This window comes from Lipophrys pholis, assembly GCF_963383615.2.
Source record: "Lipophrys pholis genome assembly, chromosome: 11".
Taxonomy (NCBI): domain Eukaryota; kingdom Metazoa; phylum Chordata; class Actinopteri; order Blenniiformes; family Blenniidae; genus Lipophrys; species Lipophrys pholis.
The window spans coordinates 28,844,295-28,858,937 of record NC_137631.1 but is presented as its reverse complement, the minus strand read 5'-3'; the positions used below and the strand labels follow the sequence as shown (position 1 = coordinate 28,858,937).

Here is a 14,643-nt window from a genome sequence, read left to right as displayed (position 1 = left end):
GGCGGTCCTCGGCCGTGCGCATGCGCGCTGCGGCGGCCTGCTGTCGGAAGTTTGGCGGAGTTGCAGTGATTTAGCTCCGGACGGCTAACGGCTAGCAGCGCAGCGACGCTCCGAGCGGAACAAACTTTAGTTTTCGGGCTGAAAAAGTGCTTTTGGGCGCCGTACGGCGGGCGGCAGAGAGCCCGACGGGCCTGTGGATGGTTGCGGGTCGGCGTGTGGCCGCTGATCGGTGCGCGGAGCAGCTTCTCGGCTCTTTGGAAGAAGTTGTGATTGTTTTTTTGGCGCTCTGGAAGAAGATGGAGGCTCAGTAGCAGCAGGCTAACTCTGCTAGCTGCCCCGCTCCGGCTCCGTCCTCCGGTCACCGACCCCGGACCTAAAGCCCCGCCGCCGCCGGGCCGTGTGGAGCAGCGGACCGCTCAGATTCCGTCCCTGGACTCACTGACGGAGGCCCTGGTGAGTAGAGGCCCAGCCCGGGATGAGTCGAGCTGCCGGAGGCTAACGAGACAGCCTAGTTAGCCTGCTGCTAACTATCTGCCATTAACCCAGAGAAGCTTCTCCAGCAATTAACTAGTTAACATTTCTAGCACTTAACCAGTTAACTTTTCCGGTAGTTAACTTTTCCAACAATTAACCAGTTAACTTTTCCAGCTGTTAACTTTTCCCGCAGTTAACTAGTTAACTAGTTAACTTTTCCCGCAGTTTACCAGTTAACGTTTCCCGCAGTTAACCAGTTAACTTGTCCAGCTGTTCATCAGTTAATTTTTCCATCAGTTAACCAGTCAGCGGGTTAACCAGGGTCAGATCTGAGCCAGCTTGTTAGTAAGCTGCTGGTTCACAGCCACAGCGGGTTAACTAGTACTCTATCACACTAACTACTCAAGTTTGTTCTAAAGTGAAAGACAGCACAGCTGAACAGAGCAGGAAGTTAACTGGGTGAAACTCGGTTGGGGGGGGGGGGGTACTGATGACATCATCAAAGTGGCCGCTCAGTGTTTTCATGGTTGGAACCAGCCAGAGGTCACTGAGGGGTCACTGTGAGGTCATTGAGATTACTGAGGGCTTGAACTAAGTGTGTGTGTGTGTTTGTGTGTTTTACAGAGTGACTGAAGCATGAGCAGTCCTCAGGCTCTGAGGATGGAAGAAGAACTACTGGAGGCAGGATCTCGGTGAGTCGTGTGTGTGGGTGTGTGTGTGGGTGTGGGTGTGGGTGTGGGTGTGTGTGTGCGGGTGTGGGAGAGATTGTGACGCTATGTGTGTGATTGTGTTGCTGTGTCTCAGACATCAGATGGTGCTGTGAAGAAGCCATGGGTAGCTGTTTAAGCTGTCCAGAGAAAGAGTCGATTCCAGATAATCATCAGAGCAAATTTAAGGTACACACACACCCCCACACACACTCTCTTCATGGTCAGTGCTGCTGGTTTGTAAAGGCTTCTAATCGCCCCCCACCTCACCCCCAGGTGATCAATGTGGACGACGACGGTAACGAGCTGGGCTCAGGTGTGATGGAGCTGACCGACGCCGAGCTCGTCCTCCACACGCATCGCCGTGACGATGTCCGGTGGCCTTACCTGTGCTTACGGCGCTACGGCTACGACTCCAACCTGTTCTCCTTCGAGAGCGGCCGGCGCTGTCAGACTGGGCAAGGTAGGGCCTGAAGCCCCGCCCCCTCAGACCACAGCCAATAGAATCCATCGGCGAGGAGACACACACAGACGAACTCTGACATCGTGTGTCTCTGATAGTTGTTGTGTGTGTCCGACTGTATCTCTTGATTTGTTGTTGTTGCTGTGTCTTGTTGGATCTGGATCCGCGGGTAACAACTCAAGCTGCTGGTCAGCACGTCTTCACAATACGATCGAATACTAAGTGTGTGTGTGTGTGTGTGTGTGTGTGTGTGTGTGTGTGTGTGTGTGTGTGTGTGTGTGTGTGTGTGTGTGTGTGTGTGTGTGTGTGTGTGTGTGTGTGTGTGTGTGTGTGTGTGTGTGTGTGTGTGTGTGTGTGTGTGTGTGTGTGTGTGTGTGTGTGTGTGTGTGTGTGTGTGTGTGTGTGTGTGTGTGTGTGTGTGTGTGTCTAGGGATCTTTGCGTTCAAGTGCTGCCGTGCGGAGGAGATCTTCAACATGCTGCAGGAGGTGATGCACAGTCACAGCATCAGTGTGGTGGAGGAGGCGGTGCTAGAGCCCAGCCAGCAGGGGGCGCTCACTCCCGCAGGTACGACTGCTGACCCTGCTACTACACAACCACCCCCTGCTGTACTGCGTGTGTATTCAGTGTGTGCGTGTGTGTGTGCAGCTCTGGGCTACTCGGTGCCGTCAGTACCGAACGGCGTGAGCCGGGTTCCCTCGGTGGGCGACGCCCCGTCTCACCCCTCCACCCGCCACCCGTCTGTGGCCTCCACCCGCCTGCCGTCTGTGGGAGAGGAGTCCACACACCCCCTGCTGGTGGCTGAGGATGCGGTAAGACCCCCACCCCCCAAGCTTCGCCGCACGCTCTGTGAATCGAGTGGGAAGAGTATGTGTCTGTGTGTGCAGGTGCACACCTACGTGAACACGTCGGGTCTCCTGGAGGAGCAGCCGAGTCCCCTGACAGTCACCACGCCTCTGGAGAGTCCCACGTCTCCCCCGTGTCCTCCAACGCCGCCCCCTCCTCCACGAGGCCGGCCCGACCCGGCGCCGGCGGTACCGGAGCCTCAGGTGCTGCTGGAGACGCAGAGCGTGCGCTTCATCCTCGGTCCCACGCCAGTGCAGCGCCAGCTGATGGAGAAGGAGCGGCGGCAGAAGGAGCAGCAGGAGGTGGAGGAGCCCCGAGAGACTAACGGCCACCCGGAGGCCGAGGCCGAACCCGAGCCTCCACACGCCAATGGCTCCTCCTCCTCGGCGCCGCGGCGCCACCGCCCACCCCCCCTCACCCCCGACCTGCAGAATGTCAACAACTCGGCGCAGCGGCGCACCGCCCTGCTGGACTACGAGAACTTGCCGGCGCTGCCGCCGGTGTGGGAGACGAGGAAGCCGAGCTCGGAGGAGGAGGAGAATGGCGGCGTTGCGCTCAAGACACCATCGCTCAATGGCTTCAACCACCATTGCTCGCTGCACCACTCCTACTCCCACCCGCTGTCCGCCGCGCTCGAGTCCTCGCACAACTATGTCAACACGGAGAACGTGACGGCGCCGCTGAGTGCCCACCGGCCCGACACGGCCCGGCGCCGCACCGACGGCCCCACCATCTTCAACTTCGACTTTCGGCGGCCACCGCTGCCGGGCCACCCAGAGCCGCCCAAGACTCTCAACTACATCGAGGTGGAGATGGAGGGCAGCGGCAACAGGGGCGCCTCGGACAGCAGCAACCCCCACACGCCCCGCACCCCCACCTCGCCGCTGCCCCCCACCACACCCACCCGCCGCACGGAGCTGTATGCCCTCATTGACATCGAGCGCACCGCCGCCATGTCCAACCTGCAGAAGGCGCGGCCGCGGGACGATGGCACGTCGCGCAAGACGAGACACAACAGCACCGAGCTGCCCACCAAGAGCACGGCGTGACTGGGCCGCCACAGACTCTGACCAATCAGAGCGCAGAGACTCGCTCGCCGCCATGTTTATAGACTGCATTCCATATCTAGTACACGTCAGTATTACTGAGAGCATTCCATTTAGCTGTAACTCCACTTTGTTCTACTTGTACAGAGCCCACACAATAAAGCTCCGTTTGATTTGTACTCAGCACGTCTCCACCGCCTCCTCCGTCACCCTTCGCCAGGGCAACAAGCAGCTGACGCCCAATCACACGAGAGATGCCGCTTCACTTCTCTGCAAGCCAATCAGGGAGCTTGTCACATGGTCACATGTTGGCCTCAACTCGACGACACGACCGCCAGTTTATTCCAGAAAGGAGGTTCAACAAATGGAGTTTCTCTCCGAGTCGACTGAGATGGGTAATTCACGAGTTTCCGGTTCCAGAACAGCTGAAATGAATTAGTTCAATCAACTGAGTATGTGAACCTTGCCTTATGCGCCTGAACAACCACAATAAAAAGCTTCAATTGAGCCCCAATACCACCGGTTACTGTGGCAACAGACCGAAGACCCAGTTGTTTTGCTGCCAGGGTCAAAGCAGAAGTTTGATCACATTACTCCTGTGACTCAACATTTCACCCAAAATGGCAGAGAGAAATAATAAATAGGGATAAAATCAGAATTTCATTTAGGTGCAATCCAACAGGAAGCAACAAAAAATTTAATAAAAACTTTTAGAATGAAAAGGCTTGTTTTTTTAATCCTTCAATGTCCGATCTTATCACTGAAGCAGAATTCACCAAGCGTTGGATTGTTCACCACTAGTAGGGAACGTGAGCTGGTTTAGACAGGTTAGTTTTTATCCTACTGATGTGTTGTTGCAATAATCCTGCTGTCCCAGGGTTTCCTCTACAAAACCTGCCAGCAGGTTCTGTTCAGAGTCTGTTACCGTGGCGACCAACCCCCGAGCTTAATTCAGCTTTCTTAATTCATTTTAGGGTTAACATGCTCTGGGGGGGTATCGTATTCCAGAAAGCAGGATTAGTGAAAACAGACTTGTCGACAACATCCCTCCCTCGGAGACATGAGTTGACGAAGCATTGTTTAGAAAAACACTTTATTTCAGTTTGTTTACAAGAAAACGATACAATGTTCAGTGTGCACAGGTTTGTCCATTTAGTCTGTTTCTGCTCATCACCTCCACCACAGCGTGATACTCCGACAGCTTGTCCCGCAGCCTGCTGTGGAGCTGGTAAACAGATAAACAAGCAGGTACACAGAGGTAATCAAACAGTGGAACAGGTAAACAAGCAAGTAAATAGAGGTAATCAAACAGTGGACCAGGTAAACAAGCAGCAGGACTCACGGTGCCGTGCGTCTCTCGGAGCGCCTGCAGCAGCTGGTCGATGGACGTGTACGGCAGCCAGGCGGGAGGAGACGTGGCCGACAGCGGCCTCTGAAACAAACAAACAAACATCAACACACAGGAGTACAGGGTCCTCACGCAGTACTTTAGTTACTTTTACCTCGATGCCAAAGTACTGATGTCCTCGACCCAAAACTGCATCCACATACTCCAACACCAGTTCAGCCGCCGCCTCAAGGAGGTCAAAGTTCAGCAGCAGGCGCAGGAGGGAGGGGGCGTCCACCCGCTGTAAACAACCCAGTAAACAGACTAAACCAGCAACCCGCTGGAAAACAACCCAGTATTTTTATCTGCTTTTATCCGCTTTTTGTGCAATACATCCAACCCCATATTCTGTACATGTCCACACTTATAGGCACCGTGTGCATATTCTTCTGCTATATTGTATTTTTATCTGCTTTTTTAGTTCCTGCTATGCGTGCTTCTTTCTCTGTACTATCCTGCTGTACCAATGCAAATTTCTCTACATGCGAGATAAATAAAGGGATATCTTATCTTATCTTAAACAGACTAAACCAGCCACTCGCTGTAAACAACCCAGTAAACAGACTCTGCATTCGGCGTTTACCGTTGTGAGGATCTTCCTCTTTCGGGACACTAAGCCCTGGCCTCACCTTGTAGGAGGCAACCAGCCAATCAGGCAGCGGCACGCCGTGCGCTAGCAGCTTGTGGAGGACGTGGCGGTGGTGCTGGCCACTGGTAGAGGGGAACCTGTGGAGGTAGGAGGCGAGCAGCCGCCACGCCTCGTCCGCCGCACTGCAGAGCAACATGAAAAGTGACCGCGGCCGTCAGTTGTTGACAAACTACTGCTGCCGTTTACAGACCAGTGTAACGCTCACCTGGACTCTTTGGTGTTGACCATGGTTAGCTGGTTAGCAGCCAACCAGCTCCAAGCATCATTCTGAGACTCCTCCCCCCCGAACTGCAGCTGGATGCACCTGAGGAACCAACGTACAACGTAAACAAACAAAAATATTGTGGCTCATCGTCTCTCAAATGTCTGAACTCACTTGAAGGTCAGACCCTCGAAGACCGGCGTCAGCTCGAGTCCGAAGGTCTGACTCAGAGTCAGAGCCGAGTCGAAGAGGCCGGTCTGCACGAGGAGAGACAGCAGCTCCACAGCCGAGGCCCCGCCTACAGACAGACAGACAGGTCAGAGCCCCCGCCTACAGGGAAATGGAGTGATGGGTGGAGCCTCTGACCAGAGAGACAGGTGTAAGTACCTGCGATGGCGGCGGATGGCGGGTGGTGCTGTGCCAGCGTGAGCCGACAACGGGACAGGAAGTACTCCTTCTGAAGGTCGTCCAGCTCTAGAACGTCCACCTGACGTCTCACTGACACACACACACACACACACACACACACACACACACACAGTGAGTGGAAGACAAGAGTCGGCAACTGTAACGTACGTACGTGTGTGTGTGTGTGTCTCACCTGGTTCAGTTGTGAACTCTCCGTCTGAGTTTCTCTTTGGAGACGCTCCCGCTCGCTCATACTGCACAAAACACACAAATATCAGTGTGTAGTGTGTGTACTGTGTGAATGTTGTGTGTGAGTAACATGTGTTGCACATATAGTGTGTGTGTCGTGTGTAGCAGGTATAGTGTGTGTACTGTGTAGTGTGTGTGGGGTGTCGTACGCTGGTGCCTGCAGCTGGTTGGACGATCCAGGCGTATTCAGGTGTGATGAGTCTCAGACAGGTGAGAGCCGTCAGGAAACAATTCACCTGCTTCTGGAGGCCGAGGAGAGAACGGAGCTCCCGGCCGACACGCAGCCCCAACTCACACATCACTGCTCCGGCTACATACATGCACACGCACACACACAATATTACTGCTCAGGCTGCACACACACAGCATGACGACTCCTGCTACACAATCCTGTGTGTACAAGTTGTGTACCTTTCCTGTAGTTGTGGCGGACGATATGGAAGGAGTACAGCAGCTCGTAGTAGTTGTGTGTCAGCAGGTCCAAACCCCGAGCTCGAGACTCGATGATGGACACCACCTGACACACACACACACACAGGTCAGACGGAGGTCAGACGGAGGTCAGACGGAGGTCAGACGGAGGTCAGACGGAGGTCAGGTGTGTTTACCTCGTCGTGCAGGCTGACGTATGGAAACTGGACGAGGTCCTGCAGCTGAGAACGTTCACACAAAACCACCACCAGCTGACGGAGACAATCCAGCTGCCTGTCACACACACACACACAGTTCACATGACGCGTCCTGTCCCAGCCTGTGTGGTGACAGGAAGTGGCGGCGCTGCGGACAGGAAGTGGTGTACGCACATGCTGCTGTCGGGGTTCTGGGTCAGAGCTTCGTACGCCTCGCTGTTGTGTCCCAGGTCCAGATGATGTTTGAAGATCCGAGTCCACAGAGCCGCCTGAACACACACACACACACACACACACACAAACAAACACGTTACTGACACACATTATGTCTCACACACACAGACATCATGTCACTGACACACACACACACTTTTACCTGACTGCCGACATCATTCGCTGCCTCGGTGATCGCCAGAGACGCCAACTGGATGACGAGTTCAGGAAGACAAACATCTTCCAACAGACGCAGCACCTAGAAAGAAAGAGAGAGACAGAGAGAGAGAGAGAGAGAGAGAGAGAGAGAGAGAGAGAGAGCTAGAATTGTGATTGAGGTTTCTTCTCAGAGCGATGATGATGAAGATGAAGGAGTCGGGCTGTCAAAGTTCCACCTCCTTCCCGCCTATGGACCGCGAGACGAGATGGATGGATGTAATGTGATTACCTTGTTGTAATACTGTAATCTGGGAGTAGAAGCGGCCTCCTCGTCCTCGCCGCCCGTCAGCCTCATCAGAAACTCTTCCTTTTCCACCTCGCTGGACGCCTCCTGGAAACACTGCAAAGCCTGATGGGAAAAAAACCCACAGGACTGTAACAGTGGTTTGGTCCGGGTCGCTCCACCTCGTCTGTCCTGAACCTCTGATGCACCAAAGAGCCAGAAAACATTGAGTCTCCTTGTATCTCTATTGGTGTTTTTTCACGTCCGTCTTACTTTAGTCCGGAGCCCCGGAGTGGCCAGAGGGAAAAAATAAATAAATAATAACAATAATAACAATCAAAAGCTTCAACATGGAGGAATGGAGGTGTAGAATGATAGAACGCTGCGCTACAGCCGTTTCCATGGCAACCTAGGTAAACACTCTGATTAAAGTTTTTTTTTCACATGAAGCCGTTAAAAGGCTCATTTTAGCTCTAAAAACTCCAAGTTTCATTTACAGTAGTTTGTAGTTTGTTTAGTAGTTCCTGATGAGCCAAACAGTTTGCTTCATTATAAAGAAGTTCTGTGGAGCGTCTCATAGCGGAGCGCCCCCTGCTGCCTCATGCAGACCTCAGCCTGCCGTCATAACGCCAGACAAGACCTGAAAGTGAAGTTAGTCACAATGATGTCACCATGAAAAGTCTGAAAAGAAAAACTGCTTCTAGATTCTAGATCCGACCAGCTGACAGGGCAGGAGCTCTGCACCTCGAGAGCTGCGGCTCTGCGATCGCAGATTAAATTATCTTATTCCCACACGTTATTTTTTTCTCTATAACCTGTAGATTTCAGAATGCTGGTTAAGAATCTCTTCCACCTTGTAGGTAGCGATAACTCCACCCCCAGCTGATGACGTGTCAGATCCCATTCTGGTCCAGCAACGACGTGGGGCCAACTTAGCACGAGATTAGTCTCTGATAGGCCGGAGCTTTGGGGGTGGAAAGACTAAGAACTGGTCCTAAATCTGGCCCTAAACCAGAACCTGGTTCTTTCTGGTGGTGGTGGTGGTGGGGGGGGGGGGGGGGTCAGAGTGACACTGACCTTCTGACCTTCCCCGTTGGCCAGGTAACATTGAGCCAGCATGAAGCGACAGGAGCCGATGTTTACCTGACACCACGGACCAATCAGACGCACGTATTCCTACGATGGAGAGCAGAACACACTGAGATGAAACCAGGAGGAGAGGAGAGGAGAGGAGAGGAGAGGAGAGGAGAGGACTGACCTGCAGCTCGATATATTGACAGTTTGCCATCAGACACTCTGGAAACTGAAAACCTGCATTAGTGGGCCAACTGAGAGGGAGTCAGGAATCAAACCAAGTGGTTGGACTGGCTGTGGTGCAGTGGTTGGACAAGTCCAGTGTTTGATTCCCTGTGAGGATACAGCAGCTGGGCCAGCAGTTGGACCACATTGGAGATGGTTTGGTTCCAGAGGAGCAGAGACGTCCTCGGCTGCTGGGAGAAGATCTGAGAGACGATCGTCCTCCGAGCACTCGTCTGATAGAAGAGCTCCACCACCGTCTGAGGAGACAGCGCTGCAGAGAGCAGGGGGGAAGGGGGGGGGGGGGTCTTCAGTGTATTAGGGGGGCATCCGATGTGTCGGCGAGTCGTTCGTTCTGGCGCTTGGTGTGACTTTGAGTCATTCGGGAGGCGGGCGGGGCGAGTCGTTTGGGAGGCGGGCAAGTCAGCAAGACCGTGACATCTGACATGTCAGTGGGACGGTGGTGTGATGAGGCGTTCACTGACCTGATCTGGAGGCGGAGCAAAGGCCCGGGGAGTCGGACAGCTCCAACACGGTGAGGTGCTGCAGGTTCGCGTCTCTGAAACGAAACGAGGAGAGTCAGATGACGGAGCCGCTCACAGTGACATCACCAAACGCTAGTGCATTTGCAGAGTAATGTGATGGTGTGTGTCCAGCGGCCCTCACATGGTATCCATGGCGACGGGAGAGGCCAGGCTCTGGCTAACATGTTTGAGGAGGTGATAGGAGGAGAGGAGGTGAGAAGTCCGAGGAATCAGATCCTGCTGAAGCTGCAACAGCTGAGCTCCTCCACCCAGAAACACCTACACACACACACACACACACACACACACACTTACATTTGCTGCCTGGGTTTGTGTGTGTGATGCGTGTGTAGTGGACATACGTTGTCTCCAAAGCGCAGGTAGATCTTCTGCAGGATCAGCAGGTCTCGGAGGAAAAGAGCCCGATTCAGAGCCGTGAAGCACACGGCCTTACTGACCAATGAGACGGCAGAACTGCTCCCGTACAGCTGCGACAGACTGAGCCTCACGTTCAGGTTCTCACCTGAAGCAGAGCGAGCGAGAGAAACAGACAGTCAGAAAGAGAGAGAGTGAGTCAGAGAGAAGCAGACAGAGAGGGAGCGAGAGACGGACCTGGAGCCAGTGGCCCCTCTCTGACGGGCTCCGACTCCGTCTCCAGGTCCAGCTCCCTCAGAAGAACCATCATGGCCGCCGTGGGGTTCTTCACGTCCTGCAGCCTGTTCTGGATGTCGCCCATCACATCGTCACTGCAGGACACAGGAGACGGGGGGGGGGGGGGGGGTTTAAGACAGACAACCTCACAGGAGAAACCAGGTGAGGCGTCGTCGGTCACTTACCTGTCGTTACACAGCATGCTTTCCAATACCAGCTCAGCAGCTCCCTCTGGGGGCTGAAGATATTCCAAAGCTTTCTCCATCTCGTACGCACACTCTGGGGAAACGGAGACGGCGTCGCTGACCAGCCGCAGGCATCGAACCAGCTGCAGGACGTCGCGGGCCAGGTCAGGGTCTGTCGGTCCACAGAGAGTGTCAGAGCTGCAGTGGTCCAGTGTGTGTGTGTGTGTGTGTGTGTGAGAGAGAGACCTTCAGTGATGGGCGTGTCTTCTTCTGAGGAAAGGTCCTGATCGTAGGACAGGTAGAGGTGATCCACCGCAAAGCACGGCAGCAGGAAGGAAATGAAGCCCTGTACACACACACACACACACACACACACACACACACACACACACACACACACACACACACACACACACACACACACACACACACACACACACACACACACACACACACACACACACACACACACACACACACACACACACACACACACACACACACACACACACACACACACACACACACACACACACACACACACACACACACACACACACACACACACACACACACACAATGGAATGTATGCATATTTTAGGATCAGGTCAGAAACGGAAGCAGTACAAACTATTCTTGTTCCATGTGGACAATGTGGGGGTCTGCTGACGTCATCATCTCATAATAAACTTGTTGTATCTTTAAAACCTCAATCACTTTATTAATCCCTGGGGAAATTTTTTAGCAACGCAGCACCAACCACTGGGACTATTTTCAAGTTGGGTCGGAAATTTCTAATCCGTGACTTGTATCCGAACCCGATACCGGATCAGCCCCATCCCTTCTACCAGGCACCAGGCTGGTTGTGTTTACCTTGCGGAGCAGACACACCATGCCGGTGTGTGGGCTGACCGTCACGCTGAGAGGAGTGGACTGCACCTCCTGGTACTGCAGGCAGCAGGAGTAGAACCTGGACCAGAACTCCACCTGCAGCTGACGGTACTCCTCCTGAGAGAACTCCAGCTCTGTGACACTGCTTTGCAGCTGCAGGAGGAGGAGTGAAGTTTGTGAAACATTTCTTCCAGAAACAGAAGAATCCGACACAAACACTGAAGTCGTTCAGTCCGTCAGCTTGTAGATACCTCTGTCTCTACGGCAACAGTCACCTCCTTCTTCAGAGACTCCCAGGAGCAGTCCGGGATCCAGTCTGAGCCTCGGCGGTAGATCTGAGTAAGAAGACCGACCCGACGGTACGTCATAGACAGACCGGTGTGGACAGACGGGCAGAGACACTAAACAGTTTGTCTCACCTGCAGAGCTTTGACAATGGCTGAGGCAGTGAAATGTAGAGGAGAGAAGAGGACATCCAGGTACTTCTCCTACACAGACAGACAGACACACACACACACACACACACACTCTTAGTATTCGATCGTATTGTGAAGACGTGCTGACCAGCAGCTTGAGTTGTTACCCGCGGATCCAGATCCACTCCGACAGAGACCTCGTCTACCGGTGGAGGCTGAACAAACACTTGATTCCACTGAGCCCCCGAATTACTGAGAGAGAGAGAGACGACAGGTTTCAACCAGTGTCTTTCCTCCCTGGACATAGTGTGTTGGTGGAGCAGTGGTTCACCCTGTTCTCACACTCACTGCTCAAAGTTGATGTATTTGACCACCGTGGTGTTGGAGTCATCGAGCCACAGAGCCCAGACGTCTGAGGAGGTCAGAGTGAAGTCCACCAGCACCTCCTGTGGCCACACATGCACACTGCAGCTCAGAGACACACTGTGTGTGTGTGTGTGTGTGTGTGTGTGTGTGTGTGTGTGTGTGTGTGTGTGTGTGTGTGTGTGTGTGTGTGTGTGTGTGTGTGTACCTGTGTGCTGAACAGGGAGGAGATGTGCTCCAGGCTGTAGCGGTTGTTGTCGGCGGTGACCAGCTGCAGGACGATGAACTGTCCTCTCTGCGGGACGCTCAGGTAGACGCAGAGCGTGAGTCCGGTGGCAGGGGAGAAGGCCACATGCAGCCGGTGACCCTGACCCGACAGGCGCCGCACGCCTTTGCACGCCGGCATGTACTCCAACATGTCGGCCTCCAGCAGGCAGGTCTGCTCCTGAGGAGGTGGCAGGAAACACTATCATCATCATCAGCGAGGAGAACCAGCTGTGTGTGTGTGTGTGTGTGTGTGTGTGTGTGTGTGTGTGTGTGTGTGTGTGTGTGTGTGTGTGTGTCTGTGTGTGAGAGAGAGAGACCTGCAGGGACCACATCCTCAGCTTGTGGTCGTGACACAGGGCGAAGACGAAGGCATCGTCCTGCAGCTCCCTGACGGCCAGACTGAGGACCAGGTCGGCTGGACTCTGCTCGCCCCGCATGGCTGAAGACACCCACCCAGAGAGCCTCCTCATCATGGAGGTGCTCCGGAGCTCCAGCACGGACACACTGCCTGGAGAGCGCACACACACACCACACATACACAGTTCTAAACCACTCAGATTAACAGAGTGTATTCCTGCAGGCTCAACGACGGGACGGCGTGCACCTGCGGTGTGGTGCGGTGGCAGCGTTACCACGGTGACGCCCCCTGCAGGCATTGCCAGGGCGAAGTGAGCCTCTCCTCTGGAGCTGATCCAGGAGGAGGAGGTGCAGGGAGTCCCGACGTGAGGAGCAGAGGAGGCGAGGAGCACGCAGTGGTCTGGGTCGTCCAGGTCCAACTTCATCACGTCTGTGAAGATCGACTGCATGTGGAGCTCAGTGACCAGCTCCTGGAAAACACACACGCACGCACGCGCACACAGTTGTGACAACACACTTTGCTGTGGGGGTGAGACGGGGGGGTAAGGGGGGTAACTCACGCTCCGATACATGCGTGTGGGGTGAGGCAGCAGCAGCCTGTGGACGCTCTGATTGGTGCAGATGAGGATGATGACGTTGTTGAGCGTCTCGTGGACGGAGACGCCGCCTGGCAGGACGCTGCAGCCCGCGAAGCGCAGCCGCACGGCGCTGTTCAGTAGGTCCGAGTCCAGAGACTGCTCCACCAGCTGTACCCAGTCCCCCGAGGTGGACCTGCAGAGGCATGGGAGTCAGTACCATCAACCCATTGGACGGACGGACGGACACACACACGACACTGAGTTGCGGGCGAACTCACCAGTGGATGAACCGGTTGCTGCAGACTGACAGCAGCTTGCCGCTCTCCTCATAGTGAAACGCTCCGGCGCTGTCGGGAAACTTGGGGCCGCCGCCGGGGGGGGGGTCTGCACCTGCACAGGTAATAGACAGGTTACTGACACACAACACCCACCAACACCTGATGATGACAATAGAGAGACCTGTGAAGCAACTGAGCTCACAGTCCGTCCAGAATAAACTCCGGTGTTTCGGATTAATTGGCTTCCATGTTGACTGGTGACCAATTTCCTGAAGCGTCCCTCGTTGCTGCTGGTAACAGCAGACGTCAAAGTAAGAGTAAGCAAACTAAGACACTTTAAACTTTTAGAGTAATGCGGTTAAACGGCGTTCACCAGGACAGCTACAGATTTCTGCCGGTTTTTAAGACCTAATGTTAACGAGACACTAAAAGGAAGTCGGTCACCAGTTAACAGGGAAACCACTTAATCCGAAACACCGGGCTTCCCGGAGTCTCCTCTCCGCCTCCCGGTACGCACTCACTGGGCCTCCCTGTCACCTCTCTGCCTCCCGGTAAACACTCACCGGGCCCCGCAGACGCCTCCCCACCTCCCGGTACACACTCACCGGGCCTCGCCGTCACATCCCGGAGCCTCCTACCCGCCTCCCGCTCGAAGCCGCATATCTCCACAAAGCTCCTCTCCAAGGCGGACGCCATCTTGTCCTCGTGATGAGTCGTGCGCGCAAGCGGCGCGTTCAAACGGCTTCTTCCTCGAGGGCGGGAAAAATGTAGGATGCAACATAGTGCTGGAGCTCCACAGTGCCCCCAACGGCCACTGAGTGTACGACAATATAAACAGTGGGAACCGTTGTAACGTCAGATGAATTTATTGAATTAATTGCGTGTGAGTGTGTGCGCGTGTGTAGGAGGTTGTTGGCAGGCAAAGTGTTTGGGACAGTTTAGGCTTTGTGTGAGTGTGAGTGTGATACAGACATGCCCTTTTACTACTTCCAGGAAATCAGGATGTGAACCATCTGTTCTCATGAAGACATTTAAGACAAAAACATCTTTTGGGAAGTCTGTGTGTGGGTGTGTCAGGTAGTTAAAACCAAGCAGAGTCAAAGCAGCCGAGCAGAGCTCACTGG

General features: G+C 54.3%; 2 protein-coding genes across 2 annotated transcripts; one reads left to right on the top strand and one right to left on the bottom strand.

Moving 5' to 3' along the window:
• Nucleotides 1–338: 338 nt before the first annotated feature.
• Nucleotides 339–3,716, top strand: LOC308116782 (fibroblast growth factor receptor substrate 2-like). Its single transcript, XM_080475170.1, has 6 exons — nt 339–453; nt 1,099–1,166; nt 1,279–1,370; nt 1,458–1,644; nt 2,075–2,454; nt 2,530–3,716. The coding sequence occupies exons 3-6, from the start codon at nt 1,305–1,307 to the stop codon at nt 3,535–3,537; spliced, it is 1,641 nt and encodes a 546-aa protein (XP_080331296.1). The 5' UTR covers nt 339–453; nt 1,099–1,166; nt 1,279–1,304; the 3' UTR covers nt 3,538–3,716.
• An 896-nt stretch (nt 3,717–4,612) lies between these two features.
• Nucleotides 4,613–14,236, bottom strand: nup160 (nucleoporin 160). Its single transcript, XM_080475149.1, has 34 exons — nt 14,125–14,236; nt 13,520–13,631; nt 13,224–13,434; nt 12,911–13,133; nt 12,624–12,814; nt 12,248–12,484; nt 12,025–12,122; nt 11,844–11,928; nt 11,680–11,748; nt 11,512–11,595; nt 11,243–11,413; nt 10,616–10,715; nt 10,370–10,541; nt 10,146–10,279; nt 9,896–10,056; nt 9,676–9,812; nt 9,495–9,568; nt 9,133–9,283; nt 8,972–9,041; nt 8,791–8,889; nt 7,720–7,839; nt 7,435–7,530; nt 7,233–7,327; nt 7,038–7,134; nt 6,841–6,946; nt 6,579–6,739; nt 6,374–6,434; nt 6,160–6,270; nt 5,947–6,070; nt 5,776–5,874; nt 5,551–5,692; nt 5,037–5,162; nt 4,877–4,966; nt 4,613–4,759 (listed from the first exon to the last, which is right to left on the bottom strand). The coding sequence occupies exons 1-34, from the start codon at nt 14,213–14,215 to the stop codon at nt 4,664–4,666; spliced, it is 4,194 nt and encodes a 1,397-aa protein (XP_080331275.1). The 5' UTR covers nt 14,216–14,236; the 3' UTR covers nt 4,613–4,663.
• Between the last annotated feature and the right edge of the window lie 407 nt (nt 14,237–14,643).